The sequence below is a fragment of the Neolamprologus multifasciatus genome, chromosome 8 (genome assembly GCF_963576455.1).
Source record: "Neolamprologus multifasciatus chromosome 8, fNeoMul1.2, whole genome shotgun sequence".
NCBI lineage: Eukaryota > Metazoa > Chordata > Actinopteri > Cichliformes > Cichlidae > Neolamprologus > Neolamprologus multifasciatus.
Window position 1 is genome coordinate 16,976,842 of NC_140446.1, and position 25,592 is coordinate 17,002,433.

General features: G+C 38.5%; 1 protein-coding gene and 1 long non-coding RNA gene across 3 annotated transcripts in view; one reads left to right on the plus strand and one right to left on the minus strand.

Annotated features, from left to right (window-relative positions):
• LOC146512813 (uncharacterized) overlaps positions 1-25,592 on the plus strand; it is a 149,713-nt gene that overhangs the window by 90,588 nt on the left and 33,533 nt on the right. The gene's annotated exons all lie outside the window — the stretch shown is intronic.
• LOC146512817 (transient receptor potential cation channel subfamily M member 4-like) lies at positions 440-23,823 on the minus strand. 2 transcript variants are annotated; one of them, XM_085170776.1, is made up of 28 exons: positions 23,611-23,823; positions 21,436-21,497; positions 21,170-21,347; positions 20,529-20,715; positions 18,938-19,107; positions 17,218-17,395; positions 16,999-17,063; positions 16,657-16,896; positions 13,906-14,008; positions 13,694-13,815; positions 13,232-13,510; positions 13,008-13,109; positions 12,774-12,902; positions 11,812-11,941; positions 9,400-9,545; positions 8,067-8,179; positions 7,866-7,982; positions 7,703-7,746; positions 7,329-7,561; positions 6,833-6,948; positions 6,404-6,536; positions 2,785-2,959; positions 2,447-2,612; positions 2,170-2,351; positions 1,721-1,853; positions 1,558-1,630; positions 749-842; positions 440-592 (listed from the first exon to the last, which is right to left on the minus strand). In XM_085170776.1, exons 1-28 carry the CDS (start codon positions 23,701-23,703, stop codon positions 561-563), a joined length of 3,795 nt encoding a protein of 1,264 aa, XP_085026902.1. In that variant the 5' UTR covers positions 23,704-23,823; the 3' UTR covers positions 440-560. The 2 variants fall into 2 exon arrangements, with proteins under 2 accessions (XP_085026902.1, XP_085026903.1); XM_085170777.1 differs by having other exon boundaries at positions 441-592; positions 21,170-21,344.

A 25,592-nucleotide genomic window follows, 5' to 3' on the forward strand; every position in this document is an offset into this window, starting at 1 on the left:
CTTGAGAAGATCTGCATGGAGGAATGGGCCAAAATACCAGCTACTGTGTGTGCAAACCTGGTAAAGACCTATAGTAAACGTTTGACCTCTGTTATTGCCAACAAAGGTTATGTTACAAAGTATTGAGTTGTATTTTTGTTATTGACCAAATACTTATTTTCCACCCTGATTTACGAATAAATTCTTTACAAATCCTACCATGTGAATTCATGGATTTTTTTTTCACATTCTGTCTCTCACAGTTGAAGTGTACCTCTGGTGCAAATTACTGACCTCTGTCATCATTTTAAGTGGGGGAACTTGCACAATCGGTGGCTGACTAAATACTTTTTTGCCCCACTGTATATATATATATATATATATATATATATATATATATATAGGGCATAGGCTAAATACTTTTTTTTGTTGTTTGTTTTTATAAGCATTGGTAACAGTTCAGTGAGGCTCATGGTGGCAGACTGCAACAGAAGTTGTCAAAAGGGAACGTGATCCTTTTGTGTTTTTTCTTGAACTTGAGTGAAGTGAAGGTGTTCCCCTTGATTTAAAGTGTCATTTAATCAAGTTGAGCTGGAAGGGGAGGGTACCACGTCTGTGTAGAAGAACAGATAGAATAATAAAAGTGAGAGGGACCAATTTTAGCACAAAAAAAATGTAATATAAATATTTTTAAAATAAGATTAGGCTAGCTGAGTTTGTATTGAAAGCAATATTGGAATATTGCAGGTCGTTTTGTAATCATAAGTACCTCGTGATGCAGGTGGGGGGCGAGGAGGTTTGAATGTGCTTCCTTGTGCTAAAGTATCCACAACCCAGCTGAGTGCACTGGAGCAATAATCCATCTGGAAATAAAGAGCAGAATAACATAAAGCTGTATCTGAGAGAATAGCCATTTTTAAACCTCAAGAAAAACCACTTGAAAAAAGCTATTTTTTTCCTATCTCTGACAACTCATCCCATCCTTTCCTTTCAACTTGTTATGTGGTCTCATCTGTAGGCATTGGAGAAGCTATTGTGGCCTGTTTCCAAGCAGTGACAGTGGCAAAGCCTGGCCCCTGTTTGCCAGTGCTACATAAAAGCCCTCAGTTCAGTTCTTGAATGGCTCTCTTCTCTCAGACACATTTAGAAATTGGTTTTCTTTTCTGCGCTAGATAGTATTGCCTACACAATTTCTTTGCACATGCACTCATTTATACCACTGATTGCACTAAGTTGGTTAGTTTAAGTTCTGCATCTGTTTCTTTCGTGTGACATTATCCAAACCATGAAAGTACTTACTAAAGAATTACTTACCATCACACAAAATAACTCTTACATCAGCCAGGAAACAACTTCATATTATCCAACCTGAAACTGTCTTTTTGCTGTACAGTAGGTATTTTCCCTATGTTTCAACTTCCTCTTAATGTAATTTGCCAACTGCCACTTGCTATGAAGTGCTTTAACCTTTATATAGAATAGTTTAACTCTGCAGACATGCTCTTTCACAGCAGCTCCACATATGTATCATGAATGAATCAAAGGGTACAAAATGATAAGTTGGAGCTTCAATTTTACCTGATTCTCCAGAGACCGTAGCCTGTGTTCAAAGTCTCTGCTTTCACTCAGATGTTTAAGCACACCATCTACCCTATATAAACAAAGATACATTTACTTCAGAATGATGGAGTCACACAGTAATAAATAATGCTGCTACAGTGGAGGATGAAGGTCTGCTCACTTGGCAGACATCCGTTTGAGCCTTTCTGAGTCGCTGCTTTTCTGGATCTTGTTTTGAGCAGTCAGGAAGTCTTCCTTCTGAATCGTTTCCCACGTTGATAATCTGTTAGCTGCCTTTGGTTCCAAGTCTAACACTGATAGAAAAGACCAAGGGTTGAAATGATTACTTTTCAACTCAGTTTTCATGCTTTCATCACTGCTAAACTGAGGTCAGTGAGCAAGTAAACAAAAAGCCTAGTCTTTTAACTTGGCACTGCCATTTTCAGTTAGTAACTGAGTGATAACAGGGCTGGCACTGTTTAACCAAAACCCACAATTACCAAATAAAATTTAGAAGACATTTAAGAAATTACCTAATTCTAATCATGTGTGGATTCCTCACTCAGCATTTGATTTTTTAAGTTAAGTAACAATAACTTATTAGAGTAACACCCCTGATCCAATACTGACCAAAGTGGTGAATCTTTACAGAGGGCACTTTGCGGATGACCCTCTTGATGAAAAGGTTGATGTGTGAGAGGATAATGAAAGGCGGAGCCAAAGAAGGACGGGAGTGGTACTCGACAATCAGGTTGTAACGCTGGAACTTCCAGTAGGTGTCACTGTGTTCCTGCACTTTAGAGAAAGTGTAGCTGTGTGGATACAAGCGGATCAGAGCCACTGAGTCAAGTCAAACCATTCAGTATGTGAATGTATCCTCAGATATAATAACAGACTGGTTCTTTACCTAAACATGGCAATAAGCAGGTTGATGAGCAGGATGTTGGTGACCAGGAGATATACGACTAGCAGAATCACTACCAGCCAGTTACTCTCATGACTTCTACACGGCTCTTCACCGCTCTCAATCAAAGTCACATTGTGTGTACAAGTGATATCCCAGTCCTTGCCCACTGCAATAAATTGGAAAGGTAAGAAATGTAAGAAATGGTTAAAATGATAATAACACTCAATTTCAAATTTCTGTGATGAAAGTAGGTTCCAGGAAACTGCAGCATTTTAAAAGAAATTTCAGCTTTAACACAGATTTTCTTATTTTTATGCCAGTTGCACAAACACATGTACCATCCATCTCTTCCACAGGGATCTGTCCAAAGATGTGCAAGTATGGCCTGTAGAAAACTCTCCGAAAAATGCGATTCGGGTTTGGATCATAGGCGTAGATCAGAGCCTGATTGGCAACTCCATACGCCATGAGCCACACACCCAGGAAGAAGAGGAAGAAGAAGATATCCTTTATCTAAACAAGAGGAAATTGTGATCTTGTTGTAGGCATTATATATGTAAACATAATGAGTGTACCACAGTTGTAATGCCAACTAATATGGGGCACCATTTGTAAAGTGAAACATGCAAAAATTAACGGTAACATTTTTTCACATTTAGCTGAAGACCTTACAAAAACATGTTTTTTGAGTAATTTTTTACAACATTTCGTAAAATATTTGTTACTTTACATGTTTAAAACACAATTTTAAATATTGAATCTAAATATTAAATCTAAATATTATATTTAAATCTAAATGTTAAATGTTAAATCTAAATGTTACAGGAAACTAAATATTTAGCTAACATGCAAATTCAACGGAAAATATCAAAATAAAAGCTTTACGTAAACCCTCCAGTGCAAAAGTGTGGCGGTAGTGGTCAGACTGTGTCTGATCTCCCCTGATGGTCACTTCTAAACACCATGAGCTGCCTACCAGCACGTCCAGCGCTTTAGCTGAAAACATTGGAAGATCCGTTTTGTCGGCCATCCAAAGGTTCAGCAGTAGTGCACTCTCAGCAGCTGCAGTCTCCACTTCACAATCGCTGCAGCACAAGTCCAGCTAAATATCTGGACATGCTCGTAGGTAAGGAGTGAAGCAGCTCATGGCATTTAGAAGTGACCATCAGGAGAGGGCAGACACAGGCTGTATCCCAATTTAGGGTCTGCAGGCTTAAAGGCCGCATTTTAAGGCCGATTACGTTACAGCGACGTGACGAAGGCTGTCCCAATTCAAAGCCTGCTCGAAATGCGGCCCTCAAATGCATCCTTCATTTCCCTGAATTTAAAGGATGTGGCGGTGTAGACTTCTTGGCCCAACATATCCCAGACTTCATAGTGCGATGGTGGGTGTGCATTATTTTGCCGAAAAAAACGGTGGAAGCGGGGCAGCTGAAGAGTAAACTTTTAAAAGTAAGTACTGAACAATATGTCACGTATTTATGTGTAAATGTTGAATAATGAAGAACATCAAAACATTACTGTTGGCCACATGTCGGCAGAGTTATGTGACATTAGCGATGTTAGTACTTTCAGCGTTTACTTAAAGCCTTTACTTTAAAATATACACTGTTCAATAGTCAACCTTAATCTTACAGAGAATGTGATGATTTTATGGATAATTAAAGTCAGCCATATATCCACAAACACAACAAGCTGAAAGTCAGTGATGCTGCTCGGTTTGCGGTCCTGAATATCACAGCGCAAGCAGGAAGAGGAGGAGGAGGAGGAAGAGCCAGCAGCAGGTGACACATGGAGAGAATAGACAGACTGTTCCCTGTTTGTGAAGGACTGCTAGAAAAGTTTAAAATAACTAATTGTCTGTCCTGAAGCAGTCTTATTAGGTAATGTTCAAATAATTTTATCATTTGTCAGTGTGGGAGAAAGTACTCAGGGCTTTCAGGTTACACAGTATAAAAGGCAGAAACAAGTTTAATATTCAGAAACCTAAAGTATGTATCAGCAGGAGAATGGACCTTGTGGAATTATAATATTATCTTAAGCTATGTTATACCCCTAATTAAAGATTGTGAAATTATTATGTAGTTTTAGTTTGCAGTATTCTCCTGAATTAGAAGAAGGTGATAACTATTACATTTGTTAAATTGATTTCTATTACATTAGACTGCTGATTCAGTGTGAATGAATGATATTGTTTATGATGCATTATACTGCTGAGTTATAAGAAATACTGTTTTCAGAGAGTCAGGACCTTGCAGAGAGCACATTCCATGGGAGCTTCACCCCCACCGTTGTTGAAGGTAGACAAAATAGGGAGCCAAGGCCATAAGTCAGGCTCGCTAGGAGTTAGAAAGAATGTGAATGTTTAGGTTTTTACGACTAGGTGGGGGCCACTAGAGGCTATAAGAGCTTGAGTAACCCTCCACCAGTTTGAGATTTGCTGTGACCCTCTTCATGCATGTCTCCCCATTCGGATGGTTTGTGTTCTTAAAGTGTTGAATTGTATGGAATAAAGGATTGTTGATTGAGCATCTATACACCGAGTACTGTCCTTCCTTCAGCCCAAAGATCGAAAGAATTGGGAGGATTTAACGACCTAAAATAAATGTTTGTTTTAGTTCTATGAAGCTTTGAGTATTTTGTATTAGTAGTACTGCTGTGTTTGTTGTATCATATTGCTGTAATTGTTTATATGCTTTATATATTTTGAGGTAAGTTGATCTATAATGTTACATCAGATTCTATAAGGATGTTATGTGTTTGTAGACTTTCTGCCCAGTTTGACCCATTTAGCAGAAGTCAGCCTGTTTAAGGCTCTGATATCTATTCTGTATGACTTAAAGCAGTTATGACATGGTATGATTTTCTCACCCAATAAAGGAATATTTAATATATCAGTCTACTCTTCATTCTATCAGAAACAGTTATCACAGCTCGTACATTTTCTTTTTATACATATATATGAGCATTGAGCCAAATTTGGTAATGCCAACATATTAAACAGACAATATTTGTCTCTTATATATAATACATCTATAGATACACTGTCACAGATACTTGTCTTTGAGTGAAGATTTAAGGTGATAGGAAATATAAATAAATGCAACTTGAATCTTTACTGAAGCTCAGTATTTGACACAGAGTTCATGTTCACTGCTGTAATAACGAATAATGATTAATATAATAACTAAAATATTATCCATATTATAATTATATTACCAAAGTGAGATGACTTTAGTCTCATGAACAACATTAGTTAGTAAATAACAATTAGCTAATCTTGAAATGACTGTTTAGTACAGAAATGAACCCCAACAATCATGTTTTACAGTCCTGTGGTCTCAGCCTCAGATACTTATCAAATCTCACAAAGCTCATGTAGAAATAAACAAACAAATGAAGCAATGACACGTTTCCAGCGGTTAGTATCATGGTTGCTAGGCAACCTGGGCAGCGGGACGGAGGCTAGACTGTCCCATTTCACAAGCCTCTCACTTCAGCCTCAGCGGTCTTCGAGTACGCGGCCCTTGAGGACCGTTAAGGCTGCGTACTTTTAGGCTGCAGACCCTAAATTGGGATACAGCCACAATCTGACCACTACCGGCACACTTTTGCACCGGAGGATTTCGTAAAGCTTTTATTTTGGTATTCCCATTGTTCCTTACAATAAATTTGCATGTTAGGTATATATTTAGTTTCCTGTAACATTTAGATTTAAAATTTAACATTTAGATTTAAATATAATATTTAGATTTAATATTTAACATTTAGATTTAATATTTTAAATTGTGTTTTATATATGAAAAGTTACAAATATTTTAGGAAATGTTGAAAAAAATTACTCGAAAAAACATGTTTTTGTAAGGTTCTGAGCTAAATGTAGAAAAATCTTGCCGTTAATTTCAGCATGTTTCACTTTACAAACGGCGCCCCATAAACTGATGGTAACTTTCTCACCATCTTTCCTACAATGATGATTTTTGGCCCCAACTGCTTGTGAATGGCAAAAATGTGAATGAGGCGAAGGGTGAAGACCATGTAGTTCAAACAAAGCATATCCCGGCCAAATTCATGTGACAAGTGGAACATCCTGTAACACAAGCACAGTTAAGCTGAATCAGTAAGGTAGCAGCACCACCTGGTGGCAAACCTGTAAAGAAAAATTTTAAAGGAGAAAATATTTTAAATTTAAGTGACGAAAAGTTCAGGGGGAAGATGAAAGGAAATTACTTATACCACGTTACATCCATAGACACAAACTAAGGACAGCACTTATACAAATGTTACAATTTGCAAAGACAAAGCTTCATTCAAAAATAACATTGTGGAAAGTTTTTTTTTTCAATAATCCAGTATTAACATTTTTTTTTTATTTCTTGTCCATACCTGCAGATTAGTCCTAAAATGAACAGGCTGATGGCAGTGAGGTCACATTTATTCCACACATCCTTAATGTAAAGTCTGAACCTTTGACGCCAAGTCATTGTCCCCAAAAAAATTGTCTTGAAGAAGAAGATAAAAGTTAAAACAAGTAGAAAACAGCTATACCAAACTATGAACAGGTGACATGTATCCAAATACAGAAAACCACTCTCTATGTGCTGTTATCTTTTTAAAGACCAAGTAAAAATCCAACAGGAATAAGATTTGATTTTATGTGATTTCTTTTAATCTTCAGTGCATTTGTTAAGTTATATGAAATCAGTAACAAACATTAAAATCTAATATTTTTTTTGTGACACAGGAGCATGTTAACCACAGTATTGCAATAACACTTTGGCAATAGTTTAGTTATTGTTTTCAATTCTTCCCTTTACATTTTGTATAGCTACCAAAATTGTCTGGATATAAAGTTCTAAGTAAGATGTCTCTCTTCACTCACCTGTCGTATCTCCTCACAAACGAGGGTGAATACCCAGAAGTACAACACACACTCAGCAGCACCTGGACCTGAGGGGGGTGGGGGCTTGAAATCAGCCAACAGCACGTAGGCGAAAAACAAGAGAAACAGGAAGTACATCAGGACGTTGCCCAGAAAAGAGGTGACCGGTGCAAACCAGAACTGACACCAGCGTGACACTATGAATGGACGCTGTGGCGGTCGGTGAGGTACACCTGTATCAAAGATTATAAATACAGATTGGAAGGTAACTAAAATGACAGCATGTGGAGACAAGAATCATTTCTTTAGTCAGACTTTCTTCTTGTAGTGAGTGACAACACTTATTCAAAGATGACTCTTTAAACAGGACTCACCTTTAATAGTACCACTCCTGTGAACTTCTGAGTCAACGTCACTGCTGTAAGAAAAATAAAATTGATTTAATTGTTAGACTTTAGCTAATGGAAATCAATAACATAAAGACAACAAACTGATGTTCTACAGATTAACACTGAAGAGTGCAAGTAGAAATATTACTGGTGTTTGATGTCAGCGAAAGAGAAGACGGTGGTCCCATAGAGACTGTTAGTGTCCTGGTCTGGCCCATCCTCATTAGGAATTCCCTCCTCCTCTTCCAACTGATTATCTTGTTTTCTATGAGGTAAAATATCAAGTAAAGGTTTAAAAAATACCAAATAAAATTCCAAGCCTTTCATCTGAAAAAAAAGAGAATTTTACCTGAAGGAGATGAGATTGGTGTAGCAGAGGATGGGGCAGAAGAAAGTGAGCAGGAGCTTCCAGACCTCTGTTTTGCTCTTCATATCACCCCACCAGATCTGGGAGAGCAGAGACTGGAAGAAGACAGAAAAGCAGTCCTTATCCATCAACAGCAGCTCACTGGCACAACATGAAGTTAAGATGTGTTATTTTTTGAAGCATCATGTCATTTTTACTTTGTACTGAATTCATTTGTAATTCAAATGATTGTACTGTTGTGTATTACATGGTCTCATTCAATGATAGTGTATATTTATAGATTTGATTGTATACAATCAAATCTATGGTCATTGTATACAATGACCTAAATAAGTAAGCGTTAATAAACAGAAAATGTTCAATATTTTTTCATGCAAATATGATAGCTTTTTTGGATAGCGTTTTTATGTTTATTAACATCTGTCATTTATATGTTTAAAGTAAAGATTGAATGCCCATGTACTATTGGAAATTACATTAACGGGGCTGGGATGAGAAAGGAAAATCCTGTAGATGACGTCAGTCTTGGCGGCAAAAAAAACAGCATATTAGGTTAAAAACGTTACAGAGGACCAGGGATAGAGGACGACTGCTGTGATTGCGGCCATTCCCCAACTCTCTGTGGGTGAACTCTGTACTCATGGCCATTAATCAGTGGTCTTTTGATCAGTGGTTGTTGGTAAATGGTCATGACAATTTGCATATCAATGATCATGAAAGTGATGATGACCTGATGATACACTGTCAGTCAGTGGTGCCAGTTTCGGAAGAAGTCAATTAGATGAGTGACAAAATATTTCTCCCACTGAAAACGCTACAACTAAATGAATAGAATCAACTTTTGGGATTTCCTTACCTGGATGATTCAAAATGCGTTAAGACACTTATGAACACAAGCGCGTTCATACACATAGGTGTGATCACAGGTGCTCACGGACACACACTATCTTGGGCTGCTGCCTCTAAATATATTTTATATCATTAGTACTGTAAGCTGCTCTGTAACTTTGTCATTTTTATTCATGCACATGTTGGTTGTTGCTATGGTTTTCTGCTGTTTTTTATTTATTCCATCCCTCTCTATCCCTCTTCTTCTCATCTATTTTTCTCTCCCTCTCTTTCTGTTAACCCTCTTCCAGTCTTCACTTTCTTTCTCTTTTCTTTCCGGTCACCCATAGCAAATGCAAACATGTTTGACTTGTGAAAATTGTTTGCCATTTTTTGGCCTTCAGACAACAGTTCTGATCGCTAAACTGCCGTGCAGGACAGGGGGAGAAAAATCACACGAATGAAAGAGGTTAAAAATCGAACACACCTGTACGCCATCATTACTGAAGAAAAGCCGAGCGTCAGCACTCACACCCATCTGAAGACAGGTGCTGTGACCCCAGACAGGAGACTTCCTAATTAGCAGGGTGAAGGAACGGTGTTCATTACTCCGATAGCAAGAGCTGAAGATATCTGAGGTAAAGTGGACAAAAGACATGACATTCAAGTTTATTTCTATAGTGTCAGTTTACAAGTCACCTAAAGGTGCTTTGTGTTGTATGGTAAACCTCAATTTGCAACTCCCTGTGAGCAAGCACTTTTCAAGCATGTGAGGAGAGGGATTTAACTCTGGATTTAACAGGCAGCCAATGAAGAACCTAATATGAGAGGCATGGCCTCTCTTTCTCTAGTCCCTGGTTAGTACTCATCTGAAAGGTTTTTAGGACAACTTAATAATAATGAATTACAATAGCCCAACATAGAGGTAATAAATGCACGAACTAGTTTTTCAGTATCTGTTTTTCAGTATCTGTTTTTCAGAAAATATTTTTCTAATTTTAGAGATACTGTGCAAATGCAAGAAATTAGTCCTGCATATTTGTCTAATATGCTGGTAAAAAAAAAAGACTGTCACGTGTCACTGGAGGCCCCGGCAACGCCATTCAGACTAAGGAGCTGGTTAGACACCAAGATTTTTAGGGCCGAGAACAATAACCTCTCTTTTGTCTGAATTTAGTTGCAGGAAATTAGGCATCATCCAAGTCTTTTTGTTTCTAAGCCATTCCTGAAATCAATTACTGTGTCATCTGGCTTCATGGATTGATAAAGCTGGGTATCATCTGGATATCAGTGAAAATCAGTCAGAAAGATTTGAATTCTCAAGAACAAGACATGGATGATTGCAAACGAGACATGAAAAAATATTTCTGCTCGTTTTCTCCTGATCTAGTTAAGCTACTCTGTGAGTGAAATGTGTCATTGGCAAAGGCCAGGATAACTAACCTGCATACTAATTAGCTGCTTTTCAGGCAGCTGTGCAATACAGGCTCAGTCGCCATTAGAAAAGCCAAAGCTGAGCATGTTCTTGTGGAGCCTTGAAATGATCTCCAAACCCCTTTCATTTTTTGAGACAATAAAATCCTTGTCTGGTAATACTACTGACATAGAGCTTCCCCCATTCACTGTCTCTTCCCTCTTAGGGACACTCCCAGAAGGGCTGGGCCTTAACCAATTGTTCTTAAAACTGAAGAAGCTTCTTGGACGAGAGGTGAAACGCCTTCGAGAAACTTTAAAAAGTCCAGATGCTTCTCTTTCCAAGCTCCTAGGCAAAGCATGTGTGGTCGGTGGCCGCGGTCCCGAGGCAACTGGGGCTCTGCACCAGCAGATGGATAGAACAACTTATCTTTAAACAAAGTATTGCTTTGCAAATGAGTGTTTTACAATTACCCTTTCAATAATTTTTGAGATAATAGGAAGGTTGGTGTTGTCCAACAATTAGCTGGGTCAAGTAATGACTATTAGAACAATCATTTAATTACTGTCACCTTAAAGGCTTGTGGTACATAGACAATTAATAGAAATGGGATAATCCTATTTAACATCAAAGAATGAATTAATGCTGCTCTTTGGACAATCCCACTCTCAGGAATCCTGCCCATGTTGGTCACTTTAAACCACTTCAAGGTCACTTTGAGTCATTCAACTTTAAATTGTAAACTTAGACTGTTATTGATCATTTTTACCCTAATTTTAAAGTGTATATTTATTTTATATATTTATTTCTTATTCTTCTTGTATTTATTGTTGTTTTTTGCACTGAATGGAACTGCACTGCATATAGCAGAGATGACAATAAAGTTTACTTTGACTTTGACTAATGGTTGAACTTCTTTGAACACTCTTGTAAGAATGGGGTCTAATGAATACATAATAAAAGAATAACTGAAGATAAAACGTCTACATAATATCTGTAGCATTCAACACAGATATTGATGTCTGTGAGATGTTTATGAACCTTTAATTTTTTTTCTCTAATGCTTAAAATGAGAGAATTTTAATTTGTACGTATTCCTGTAAAGCTTAAGGAATACTTTGCTAACAGAGCTGTGACTCTTTGTCAGTCTGGCTACAGTGCTGAAAAGAAATCAGGAGTTGGTCTTATTTTCTTCAATAATGAATAGTAAGAGTTTTGAGATGCCATTTCCTAGGAATGTAAAACCATTGACAAGATAATTAACCTCTGTGGGAGTCACTCTGGGTTAAAGAAGACAACAGTGGAGGAATTTTATCCTTAATCTTAGTTACGGCTCATTCGGGAAGACTGCAATTAAATTATTCGTTACTGCTGTGTAAAGAGGTAGATAGGTTTTGCTACAATTGTGTTACAACAGATGTTAAAAGAAAAATTCAAAGGACATGTAATAAAACTATTACAAAACTAGATAATAAATAATCACACCATGAGCCAGGTTCTCAAACTTCTGGGCCAGTTCTTTCATGGAGAGTTTGGTTTCAGTTTCTTCGTCAAGTTTGGACAAGTCTCTGAGTATTTTACAGCCACCAAGAGCACTCAGGACTGGCTCACCTGCCTGGAAAGGAAAGCAGGAAATTATGTACTTTCTGCAAAGAAACAGGTGCAAACAGTTAATTCATTGTATCTAATATTGTCTGTTTCGTTATCTCAGTTCTTTCTTTTGAAGTAGTCTGAGTGGTAATGCAGACACAGACAGCCATTAACATATTTACTTGCTGCATGAAGTCTAAGCTGGTGATACTTGCAATTCACTTAAAGGTACTATATAAAAGTATTTTATATTTTTAGTTCAGTTGCTGCTTTTTATTTACTGCAAGCTGGATAGAAACTTTAAGTAGAAGCCCACTTAAATCCTACTTAAAGCCCTGGGCTTGCTGTAATTAAATGTGCTGAAATGTAGCATGTTAAAATGCACAATCACAATTGAATTTGATTGTTATATAGTAATAATTTACTTATAGATTAAGATTTAAAATTATGATATACATTTAACATAATCAACGCTTACATCATAAAATATATTGTAATTAACTGACTCCAACAACTTTCACATGTTACCATGAGCACCTAGCTGCGCCTCATCCTCACAAATGTCCAGTGTCACTTCATTTCACCTGAAAATTGATGATTTTATTCAAAAAAATATCTGTTCATCCATTCATACACCGAGGACTCTGTGGTATATAAATCAGTATAAGAGGATTTTTTTAAATTTAATTTAATTAATTTAAATTTAATTTAATTTAATTTAATTTTTCTTTCTTCTGGAAAAGCACCACTCCTTAACTAATAACAATGCAGAAACAAGCTGTAGTTTGATTATTGGGGATTTCAAACCAGCTGAACACAAGTAAAATACTTTTTGCAGTTTGTCTCAGAGCTTTTACCATCTCCCAGAAATAAAGGGCCATCTCACTGCGGTTTTGCAGTACAGCCCAGAGAAAGAGTGAAGGCCAGGGATGAGGGCAGGGCAGGTCCTGATATATGCAACGTCCACGAAGAACCTTACTGGCACGCTTTGATGAATGAAGAAAAGAATGCTTATTATCACGTCAACAATTTAAAAAAAAAAAGAAATCCTATAACCACTCTGTGTGCATATTCTGAAAAGTTCAGAGTACCTTCAGAGATGTCCTTTTGGATGAAGTAAACTGTAAGCCCAAAGCTTTGTAGTAGAAAGGCTGGCAGACATCACCCATTAACTGCTCCAGGACCTCCGACACCTGAGGAAACACGTGGGTGGGACAATAAGCACAACAGTGTCAGGTTTTCTTCACATTTGTAATGAATCTATTTAAGCCTAATTAATGAAAAAGGACAGAATATCTTTGATTACAAAACTCACCTCAAAAAGGGTGACCTCCTTCACTGGTCTGCTCTGATTGTTATCTGTCGCCACTTTTGAGGATGAATTCTGTTGCTCCACTATTGCCAGCCGCTCTGCTAGGCAGCGCTGTAGCAGCTGATATAGTAAGCTCCCATCTGGCACAGAGCGATAGAGGGTTTCCAGCCTGCCATAACTTAGGTACTCCAGGATGTTCAAACCATTCTCAATGAAAAGCCGAACAAACTGGGGCTTGTCGTTGATCAGCGCATCTGTCATTGAGTCCTCCAAATCTTCATACTGTTTAGTTGGAGGAAGAAGATCGTGTTTTAAGACAGGTCAATATTATGCCAAATATTTCTCTAAAAATCAGAATTAAACAGACTTTCAGTCAAAGGTGTTCAAATAGACTGTATAATGTAATGTTATGTATGAATTCTTCTTTCAGTGCAACATCTGCGTGATGTCTTTTTCCCTCCTCACCTTCCACTGGATGTCTCCATTAAAGAGTTCAGTCTTGGCAATGTCAACCCTGTTCCACGTTACTGCTAGTTTCAGCTCATCAGTATAAGGGTTGGCCTCAGCTGATGATTGTTGCTTACTTGCTGGAAAACACAAACATAACATAAAAATTAAAATATGGATTAAAAGTTAATGTTATGACTCTTTTGCCAAATTACAGCCTACTTACATACCTCCCACGAGTGTTTTAAGCAGGACTGTGTCAAAGTCATTTGGACTCTCGTGCTCTCCGTGGTAGACTGTAATCAAATGTCTGTTCTGGTAAATGCTCAAAGCCTGGAGACAGAAGATGGAAAAGGGAACAGGAATGACAGAGACATGATCACAAAATGTTTTAGAAAAGGACCCGACCAGATCCACTTCGGCTTTGTTCAGTTCCCACCTTATTACATCTAGACCTGGACTGGACTTCTTTAACTTGCTTGAAGACCTTTCACCTCTCATCCAAGAAGTTTCTTGAGTTCTAGGGTCAAATAGTCGAGAGTCCCAGATTTAAACTCTGTGGGACTGCCCCTTCAAAGACGCCTTAATGCTCACTTACATCCTGGGCCATCCTACCTCAGAAAATCACATGATAGGGTGGGGCTAGGTTTCACAATGAGCTCACCAGAAACCCTGGCTGATCGTGACCCACACCCGTTTTCACACCTCGGCTCATGTGATTAGGTAGAGGATCATTAGGGGGTCCTTTATCCCTCTTTGGGGGAAACTCCCACTGGGTTTAAATCTGGGACTCTCCACCATTTGACGCTAGAACTGAAGAAGCTTCTCGGATGAGAGGTGAAAGGTCTTCAAGCAACTCAAAGAAGTCCAGACGCTTTTCTTTCCAAGCCCCTTAAACTACGATGAACTGGACGACTGAGAACCTTCACAGACGGATCTGTTTATAGTGGCTTATTGTGTCCCTACATGATCTGTATACCTATTCCTTATTTAAAATGTTTCATTCTGATACATTTATAATGTGTTTCCGTTTTATTATAAAACTTCATTAAAGACTTGGAAAGCTGCCCTGCATTTTTCTTTTCTTTGGTCTGTTTTTAGTTAAATGTGAAAGGTGAATGTCATGAAGTCACGAGAAACAAACTTGAGGGCAGATCTACTCCACAGTATGTTGTTGACTGAATAACAAATATCCATCAGTAATTTCTGTGTAATCTCATGCATGCGCTTTACTTAGTTCAATAAACTCTGAGTATGTTCAGTCTGGTCAGCTGTTCTTGTACATGAAAGTCTGAGTTTTCAGCCTCACAGCTTATTGCTAAAATCAGCGATTCTTTAAACTACACACATCCTGGAACAGGGTGCCAACACCTGATAAGTAAAGAACGGTCCACACAGAACCGCTCATCTTAGTTAAGGCGAATATTAATAGCAGTATTTCACATTTTTCTTTCAGAGTGTAAAGAAATGGGTAGAAGCACAGATATATTGTCCGGTAACCCACCAGCTGACCGGGTGGTCACTTGGGTTAAACATAATATATAAGACTGAACTGACAAAAGATCACAGACTACACCACCGGGTATTATAGGAAAAACCATAAAGCCTTTGAACTAAAACAAACGCTGTTGTGACAGTGATGTACACTGTCTTGTTGGTATATGTATGATTTGTATCACCTTCATGTTTCCCTCTCACCACATATCCAAACCGATATCATGAGCAGCAGCTTTTACAGCTGTGGCTCCAGCAAACATCAGCTGATACTAGAAAGTAATATTAAATAAATTGTAACAATAGCTGATCAAGCTTGAACGTGCTGCTGTTGTTTAGCGTAACATCCGCTGGTTTCCTCTTTCTGGCACAAAGTGGGCGATAAACAAACAAGAGAGACAATCAGCTGATCATTGATCAGTTTCATGATTGAAGTAGCAACAGGAGAGAGAGGAGAGAGAATGAGAGAAGAGGCAGCTGTGCAGCAAAGACAGAATAACTCCAGCTTTGTGTTTCCTTTTAATTCTAGCTGAAGTACAGGACGAATCACGTTCCTTTTCCCCTCAATACAGATGTATTGTAATTGGTCCAGCCCAGAGTTTATCATGACCAATTGGCTAATCCACCACCTTTCATTGTTTATACCGTTACAAAAACAAACAAACAAACATAAAAATGAAAAATCACCATCGGCCCACCGGGCAAATGCCCAATGGCCAGTCCTGGTGGGTAACAGACATCTTCAAAAACATTAGAGCACTTATGCAAATATGTGATGTCTTGATAAATCGAGCAGATATTTGAAGTTTACACAGCACCATTCTCGCATGATAATATCTTTAAAGTTTATTTTGTGACCCAGAAAGAGTAATATTTCAAACGCCGCCACTCTATGTTCCTCCGCCACTGCCTCGTTTGAGTTTTGGACAAAATGGATTCTGGGATATTGCATTTCGTCACTTTGAGCTGATTGGAGACCAGAACAGCCAATCAGATTTTTTTGCATCCAAGTCTGTGATTGGCTGGTTTTGTGGCACAAATATAACGGTGTATAGAACGAGTTGAGCGTGCACGGGCAGAAATGTTGAGAGCGTGAGCAACACATTGCGAGTGAGCGCAAATGCAAAAACTGAGCGAGAGGGGCTGCTATTGTGTGTGTGTGTATGGATAATAGCAAACACTGAAATACATTTTTTGCACACAGCAATGAAGTTTGTTCACTCAAATTTAGCTTTTCTTCGTTCAAAATAAATTTCTCCTCAAACTGCAAATTTTTTTTACGTGCGCTCAGAATAGTGGCACAAAAATAACACCATACATGTATGCTTTGGTTCTATAAAAACACCCATAATCACAGCTTGTGAGTGAGTTAGCTTTTTCTTTTCACTATGCTGAACCAAATAACAGCCTGAAGTTTCAAGAAAGTCTCTCCCCCAACTCTTCTCCAGACGAAAAGCCAATGCAATGTTTCTGTTGTCAGCACTCACCTGTTCAACTAGTTTGTCAGTCTCTGTTTCTGAAGGAAAATGCTTCTTAAACCGTTCTGCCACTCTGTCTTTAAGATCCACCTTGGGAGCTTTAAGAGCCTCATTGTTGCCTTCACCAGAGGACGGCACAGCTGGAGCTGAAGACAGGTTCTCCAAGACATCACTCAGGAAATCAGCCAAGCCCCCTGAGCCAGCCACAACCAGCCAGGGGATAAAGTTTTTCAGAGAGAGATCCATTCTCTGACAGACATTACAAAAACAATCAAAAAGAAACATTTCCACAATTTAAAGGCTAAGTCACAAGATTTTTGTGATAATCAACACATAAAGCAGAGACTGTACCTTCAGCATGTCTGCTTCCCCTGATATCAGCATACAAAGGACAGGGATGTCAATGCTGCCACTTCCTTTAAAGAGATACAACAATTTTTAACACGTTTCAATCTTGACAAAATGCTTTTACTAACATAAGCACAAGTAATTTTTACTTAACTTCAGCTCAATAAAAATCTTATAAATTTTAATGAAATATTGTACTCATAGTATGGTACTATCTCTCACCCCATATCCCTGTGCGCTGCTGGGAAATGTATTCCTCCAATCTGGCTCTGAAATCTGTTTCTCCTCCTCTGCGGCCCACACTACCATCATCCACCAGCAGGAAGGCCTGGTAGTTGTTGTCCAGGTAGCAGGAGTCCCGGGAAATGTTTTGGACATAGTACTTTGCAGGAAAGCTTCCCTACAAAAGAAGAAAAACTGTTATTACAGTTTTTCTTTGATTAAGATAATTGTCTACAGTGTAATGGAAGCCTGAAACCTTTGGATATTTTTTGTGTGTTTTAATAGGAGATACAAATACAGCCTGGTCCCGAGACTACCAGTATAGTATAGATTTGCCTTACTTTGAGCACTCAATGATAAAATTCACATAATCTTACTAACCCAAAACGTTGATTCTGTTCATCTGGACGTAGCATTTTCAGCGGGAGAAACACTTCGTTGCAAATCCAGCTGACTTCTTCAGTCTCAGCTGACTGCAGGTTTTCCCAACATCATAAACAGTACATTTGCATAATGGCTGATACTAACACCACTGAATAAACATTGTGTCAGTTTCTTGATCATTAATATGCATATTGTCATTAGCACTGATCAATGACCATTAATCAATGGCCATGAGTACCATCTAGAGAGAGTTGGGGAATGGCTGCAATCACAGCATTGGCCTGTAGGTTTAAATAGACTGCAGAGTCTTGGCCTGGCGAGGTAGCTCTTCTGTGTTGTGCCATTCCCTTTAGCCAGAGGCTGTTTGGTTTCCCTGATGTATAAATCATGGCAATCCTGCTGACACTTAACAGCATCCACTTTATTACTCTGTTTGCGTCAGGACCCGACTCTTGGGGTGGATCAGTTTTTGGCGCATCATTTTTTGGGGTATTAAAGCTACAGAGACACAGTGTTGGGAGAAAATGTGTTTCAACTCTTCCGATACTCCTGACACATACAGAATCACTAAGGGTTTTTGCTCAGGCGGCAGTTGTCCTTCTTCTCACCTGGATTGGCTGGAGCTTTCTTTAGGTCCCTTCCTAGTTTTGGGTAGGCTGACAGGGAATCACAAGAACATCATATCAAGAAGGCCCTGAGTAAATGTGTTTATCCCAGCTGGACATTTGTCAAAGCTGGAAAGGCACCTAAAGAAAGTTCCAGCTGGTCCAGCAGAGAAGAAGGACAACTGCTGTCTAAGTGAAAACCCTTAGTGAGACAGTTGAAATGCATTTTCTCTAAACACCGCATCTCACTGCCAAAAATTGGTCCATTGCAACGATCGGGTACCCCAACACAAACAGAGTAATATAGTGTACTGGAATTGTAGTTATGGGCATTGATCAATGGTCATTGATCAGTGGTTGTATTCAAGGAACTTACCTTGTAGACTATTGCTCTTCAGTGGTGCTAGTTTCAGTCATTATGCACGTGTACTGTTTATAAGGTTGGGAAAACCTGCAGTCATCTAAGACTGAAGAAGACAGTTGGATGAGTGACGTAATGTTTCTCCTGCTGAAAGCCTTACTTCCAGATGAACAGAATCAACTTTTTGGGATGGGATGATTGAGCATGTATCAAGACAATGTCTTACTTATCTTAAATTTGGGACGTATATTATACTACTTATAAGCAATTAAAAAATCAATTAAAATGAGAAATGTAAATCAAATCTTTAAGTGAGCTTTTTGCAAAATAAAGGTGAACACACATTTAAACGTGTAAATGTCTGTACTACCTGAGGGTTGACCAGCTGCTCTCGTTTTTTCACAATGCCCCACGGAGCAATGCCCAACGCTACCACCTTGTTGAGGGAGACTGAAGATGCTGCAGCTGCATGATCTCTCACTGCCTGTCCAACACACCTGCCAACACCTTCACGCAGACCTGTAGTTAAGATCCATGCACCTGGGGGAAACAGGTAGATGGTAAATTTCCTGGTTCAACCTGTATACTAAGTAGCTTACTGTGCCATGCCACTAAATAAATCCGAAATGTTAAAAAGCTGTGTAAAATAACACCTGAATAATAATTAACAATAATTTGCAAATCTCATATCTCTATATGTGATACCATTAGCTAATATATTGTCCATAACTGGGGTTATTTACATTTTGCACAACTTCATACCTATCATTTATTATTTATTATTTATTATCTGTTACATTTCTTTGAATAGGCTTAAAAATCAAACAAAAATAATGTATTAAGCTGTGAAACTGTATCATATTATTTTTTTATCATTTTCACTAAAACACAGTCAGGGTCATGAGTCTGGTGACGCAGTGTTTACGTATTGTCCATTTAATTTTTTAATTTAATTCTTAGGTTTTGTTCCTTTGCCTTTAGTTTAACTTGTCTCCACATGTCATGTCACTCTTGTCGCCATGTTCCCTATGTCTCCCCAGTCACTGTGTTAAGTTTGGCTGCAGTCTGAGTTTCGGTCTGTGTGTTTATCTGTCAAAGAATTAAGAGCACTAGAAATACTAGAAAAACCAAAAAGATGCATAAATTTTTTTTTTATATGCAGCGTGTTTTAATGGCGAGTGTAAGTACAAAAGCAACACGTTTGCTTTCTCACTGCTACGCCCTGTCCTGGATCTTATCCAATAATCATGTTTACTTAGTGTAAGCCATGTAGCAACTTGCATATTTGTGTGAACAATTTTTTCATTGCTTCTTGTACTTGTTTTGAAAGAAGAACAAGTGACAGGAGATCAGTAGTCAAAGAGAAAATTGCCATTTCAGTACAAACATTAGGACCAGACTAGTAGTACAGTATGCTTTTTTTTTTTAGAGCTTATAGTATAATCCATTGAGTAAACAATACTACTTCCATCCTGGTGTCTTGAATGGGAAACTGCTTTATTTACGATCACAGCATCTCCAGAGCCCTTAACAGCGATACCTGACATCCCAGTTGTGTTGCAGGATGTATAATATCTTCTACAAAGATGACTGCAAGATGGGGTTTAGCCATCATTGATATGTGATTGCATTAACATGACTTACATATCTTGATGCATGCTCAGTTATCCAGGTAAGGAAATGTTTCAGCTATATTTTCATAGCTGAAAAACGTATGTCCAGGTGAACAGAATCTGCTTTTTTTTCTTTTTACAGCTTTATAAATCTAGAAACTAAACAAAGTTAAGACAAGGCATTCTTTTAGACATTTTTTATATAGTAAAGGGAACCATCTGGAAATGACGATAGCATCTGCGAACCAACAATAAAATATTTCAGCAACCATCTCACAGAAATTCCAAGCACACTGTGATCATTATAGATGAGGCACTGACAGAGTGACAGATGCGTAAAGTTTTTACCTGTGCTTTGTGATGCTTTCACCAGTCCCTGTCTGAGGACCTCCCGTACCCAGGTCTTCACCTGTGTCCTGCTCTCTCCACCCACAACAGAAACAACCAGGTTGGGTCTAGGAAGACCCCATATTGACTGGGCTGTCAGTATGTTGTACACCACCGAAGGCTCAGTGCTCCATGACAGGCGCAGGAACTAAGATCAGACAAAGAAACAATTACATGTCAACAACACAAAGAGGCTTGGAAAGTAATGAATTGGGATCTAGTATTAAAGCTAAAATGACGCTTTGGTTGTTTCAACCTTTAAATTGTGATTAAAACTTTGAAAATGAAAATGACCCTTAACCCATTAGAGCCCAGACCAATTTTTACTGTCAGGAAAACTATGGGAGAGTCTGTGTTAAAGGTTTTACAGGAACTTTCCTCAATATGTTAAGGAGTGGCTTGTTCTTTACTCTGGTACTGACTTTGTTTGTTTAGTAGCAGGTCAGGAAAACTCAAAGTACTGACTACGAGAGCTCCGGGTTTATCTGGATCTTTATTTAACCCACCTTTACATGAATTTTCCTTTAGAAACATTTTCACATTTTCCAAAACTCTAAGGCTGTAGAGATAAAGCGTCATGGGACAAAAAGAAAAGCACCCACATGGCTGTGCCTCTTGCTGGCTCCTGCAAACTGCACCTCTCCAAAGGCATCAGTTGGTTGTTCAGAGGAGTGCTCCGCACTTTCCCAGTGCTTCAAAATTGCTGTGCTGAAATAATCTCCAACAGCCACAGAGGCATGGTCATCTCTCGCAGCCCCACACTGACACAATTCACTACTACTGAGAGAGGTGGAGGGATACAAACATCACTATGAGAGTCAACTCAAATTACAGACATATCACTATCAAAAGTCAGAGGTCACAGTACCTGACAGAATCTTCTACAAAGGTGCTGCACACTCTTTTTTTGATGGTTTTGGGGATCCAACTCTGAAAGCAGTTTTTAAAAAGTTGTTAAATAGTGATTGACTTATACGGATTTCTGAGCCTGGTTCAACAGTGAGCCTGTGTATGCACATATTCTGTAGTAGAATAATACAACCCACAAGTCAAACATTTTATTTTTTTAAATTAAACTTTTAAATTGGCCTAGGTACTCATTGGTATTCATTTATAATCTGCTATGCAAGTGGAATGAAAGCTCGGTATGTGACCCTCAGTACTGACATTTTTACAGTGTGTTGAGTGTCTGAAGCTCAGGTTTTTTGAAACACTGCAGTTCAAAACAATCACATCATGTTTGAGGTTCTGGTTGTATTTCACCACAGTGTTGACAGGTTGCTTACCTGCTGCTTCTAGGAATGTAAGCAAGTAAGCCAAGGTGCCAGGATTTCTATTTGTATGAACCAGTGTCATTTGAGCTGAATCTTGTTATTACTAAATTATTGTTTTTAATACTACAGCTTCTATTTATAACAAGGGGCACAAGAGCCACTTGTATATAAAAAAAAAAAAACAATACCTTGTTTCTCATTATTATTTTTGTGGATTATGAAGGTTAAGGAGAAAACCAGCAGAAATTGTCAGCTCTTACTCCCATCTTTTTGGGAGAAAAAAAAAGGCATGCAAGTTTATTATCATTACACTTAGGGACTTAGAAATTAAACACCTTCTCCCTCTCCTTTATCTTTCCTGCTTGGCTTCTCATGTCTTGTCTAGTCTCTTCTATCTCAATGTGAGGATTCATGTGCTATGTGCTGAATCATCACATGGGCTTAGCATTTTCTGTTCTCAAACTGATCTCCCTTTAGGACCTCAGTCTTGGTGGAGTTCTCTTTTCCCCTCATCTTTCTTCATTTTGTGTATTTCCATTGTGCTACCTCTGACCTGTCTTCCCCATGTGATGTCTAATGTATATACAGTCGAAAGGGTAAGATGGCGCTGGTTGCCAGCAGCTTTAACCAAATTTGCTTTGGGATCAATAATGTATTATCAATCAATCAATCAACTTAGGTTTTTGTACAAAGGAAAATACATTTAGTGGGGGGTTTTTTCATCAAATATGAATTTCTTAAAAAAAAAAAAAAAAAAGAACATCAAACGCTGTCGATGCTAACTCTCAGGAAGCTTATAATTCAACAACAGTTAAATTCACTTCCAAACTTTGAATGGGGATGTGGTCTGTTTGTTAAGAAAAATACAGCCCATTGGGCCTAAAAACAGCCTTAAATCTGGGTAGTTAGAACAATAAATATAAACAATATTTTCTCGCTATATAATGAATTTGAAATTGGTTTGTTGTGCATTACACGGAATTACTAAGCAACTAAAACAGTCTTAACTGGGGGAGAAAATGGTCTTTGCTGAAACACATCGTTCTTTACAGCTACTGATTGCTGTCTGTAACAATTTGTGCATTTTTCTTCCCTTATTTGTACAATTATTTCTCTAAAACATATGTCGATCAAAATTGTTGCTATACATGCTTCTGTGACAAGTGGCCATGTGGAGAATAGTGCAACCTGTGAGATTAGCAGGTGTGCGTGCAGAGATGAGTATGAGATTGTTTTGAAACCTTATGCTTTAAAAGTTTCAGTGTTTCACAAACCTTTCCTTTGCCTATTACTAATGTGATCCCCACAGGCCTCTTTACTGAAAAAGCTGCAAAACACCTCGGCAGCTAAATGAATGAATGGAATGCAGCCATCTTTAATGTTATCAGTAAACAAGATTACATGCTTAATTGCATACATGTAGTTATGATGCTATAGGTATACTAGTAGACATAAGTTGGGCTCTTATATTGTGCTTTCCATTTTTCTTTTGAGTAAACGTTAATGAATTGCTATAGAAACCTTTCACTGAACCGGTTTATACTTAGTAAAGCTTCCTTTAAGGTCCACCAGTTAGACAAGTTTCTGAGACGTTTGTGGGTGGCTCACCATCGCCATTACATTTAGTGGAAATTCCAAGTATAACTTTTTTAAACATTCAGCTTTTTTTTCTTTTGGTTAGCTGCTTTCTCTTTTGTTTTGTTTTGTTTTTGCAAACATGCCATGACATCACAACAGCAGTTGAAGGGTTTTAGTGAAAGCCGACCTACCTGGCTCTTCTCTGTTTGGCAGATATTGTCTGTGTCGCCTCTATCTCCTTCCTCTATTCTTACTCCTTCTTCTTTTGCTCCCGTGTCATTCATGTTTCTCCTTCAGTCGTTCTCAGTAAGAAATGTGTGCGGAAGGACTAAAACTGTTGATTTCTGACGAGTTTCCACCTTGTCTCCTACTGCTGAACTCCATTCCCTGCCACTGTCGTCACTCTGCATGCACACAAAATAGGTGCAGCCAGCACACATGTAAAGGTGTGGTTTCATAGAGGAAGACAGTTCCTCCAAACTTTGAAAACAAGAAATTCCAGTCGAAACCACTCAGACACGGAGTCTGAGCTGGTCTAGCTTTTGCAATACTTCCCCATCCTCTTACCTGGTCCCTCCCATCTGATGTGGAAAAACTGAATACCTTTAATGACACATTTAGACACCACTGTAGCAGACAGACAGCTCAGCAGCTTTGAGCTAAGCTAAAAATACCACACATTTGCAACTCAGCCTGTTAGGTATGAGTCTCTGTGGTGCTCAATATTTATGCAGGCAAATATATTTGTTTGAAACGGGTTAGGGTTTTTTTTTTTTCTTATTGCAGTTTGGGTTTTCTGTGACGACACACTCCATCCTGCCTTCCTTTTGGCCTGTTGTGTGGCCGGTCTCATCTGTAGCTATTGCTTAGGTGTGCTTACTTTGGATTCATGAGTTTGAGCCTTTCTGAGTCATTTAAGAAATTACCCAATCCTAATGGACTGTGCCTTCTTCACACAGCATTTGATGTGCAATGACCCATGACTTTTTTAGAATAATATTCCTGATCCAATACTGAGACATGTGGGAGGATGATCCTCTTGATAAAGACTTCATGCTTGAGAAGATAATGAAAGGAGCAGACAAAGAAGGATGGGAGTGGTACTCAACAATCAGGTTGTAAATGATAAAAGAACTGATTTCTTACATAACAGTTTTCTGCTGTCCCATAGCACCCAAAGCGCTTTATAGAACATGTCACATTCACCCATTAATTTACATTCATATTCCGATGGATAAATTGAAGAGTAATTCGGGGTTAGTATCTTGCCCAAGGATATCTACCATGCAGACTGGGGGAGCCAAGGATCAAGCCACCAACCTCCTGAGTTCCAGCCACTAACGTCAGAACTTCTAGTAGATGTCACTATATTCCTACCCTTTAGAGAAAGTGTAGCTGTGTGGACCTGCGAGGACCCCATGCACCCCTCACACACACTCTTCACAATGCTGTTTTCTGGCAAGAGGTACTGCAGCATTCGGGCCCTCACTGCCAAACTGTGAAACAGTCGCTTCCCCCAAACCTTCAGACTCCTGAACACTCAGTGACTGGACTGACACATACAATGATTCGTTCACACACGTCACTACCTCAAGCAAATATCTGCACAGTCTCATACACACACACATGCACACCTTCATGCACCAAGTTATTTTTTGCTGTTATTGTTGTACTTTTCTGTTGCACTGTTGTGTCTGGACTTTCCTGTGTCTGTATCGTTCCATTCTGTCTGGCCTTGCACTGTTTTTTTTTTTTGTTGTTGCTTTTTTTGAAATTCTTGCACACTTACACTTTATGTAGTCCTGTGTTGTTTGTTTGTTATAAACTATATATGTAACAACATGGTCTTGGAAGAATTTTGTCAAGTTTCTCTGTGTACTGTACCACTGGTTGAAATGATAATAAAGCTACTTGACTTGACTTGACTCAAGCTTAGTCAAGTGAAAATAATCGGTATGTGAATACTGATAGACTGGTTCTTTAGCTACATGCCTAAACACGCCTAAACATGGCAATGAGTAGGTTGACAGTGTTGGGAAGGTTACTTTTAAAGTGTATTCCACTACAGATTACAGAATACATGCCTCAAAATGTATTCTGTAGCGTATTCTGTTTTGTTACTCAATGAGAGTAACGTATTCTGAATACTTTGGATTACTTAATACATTATCAT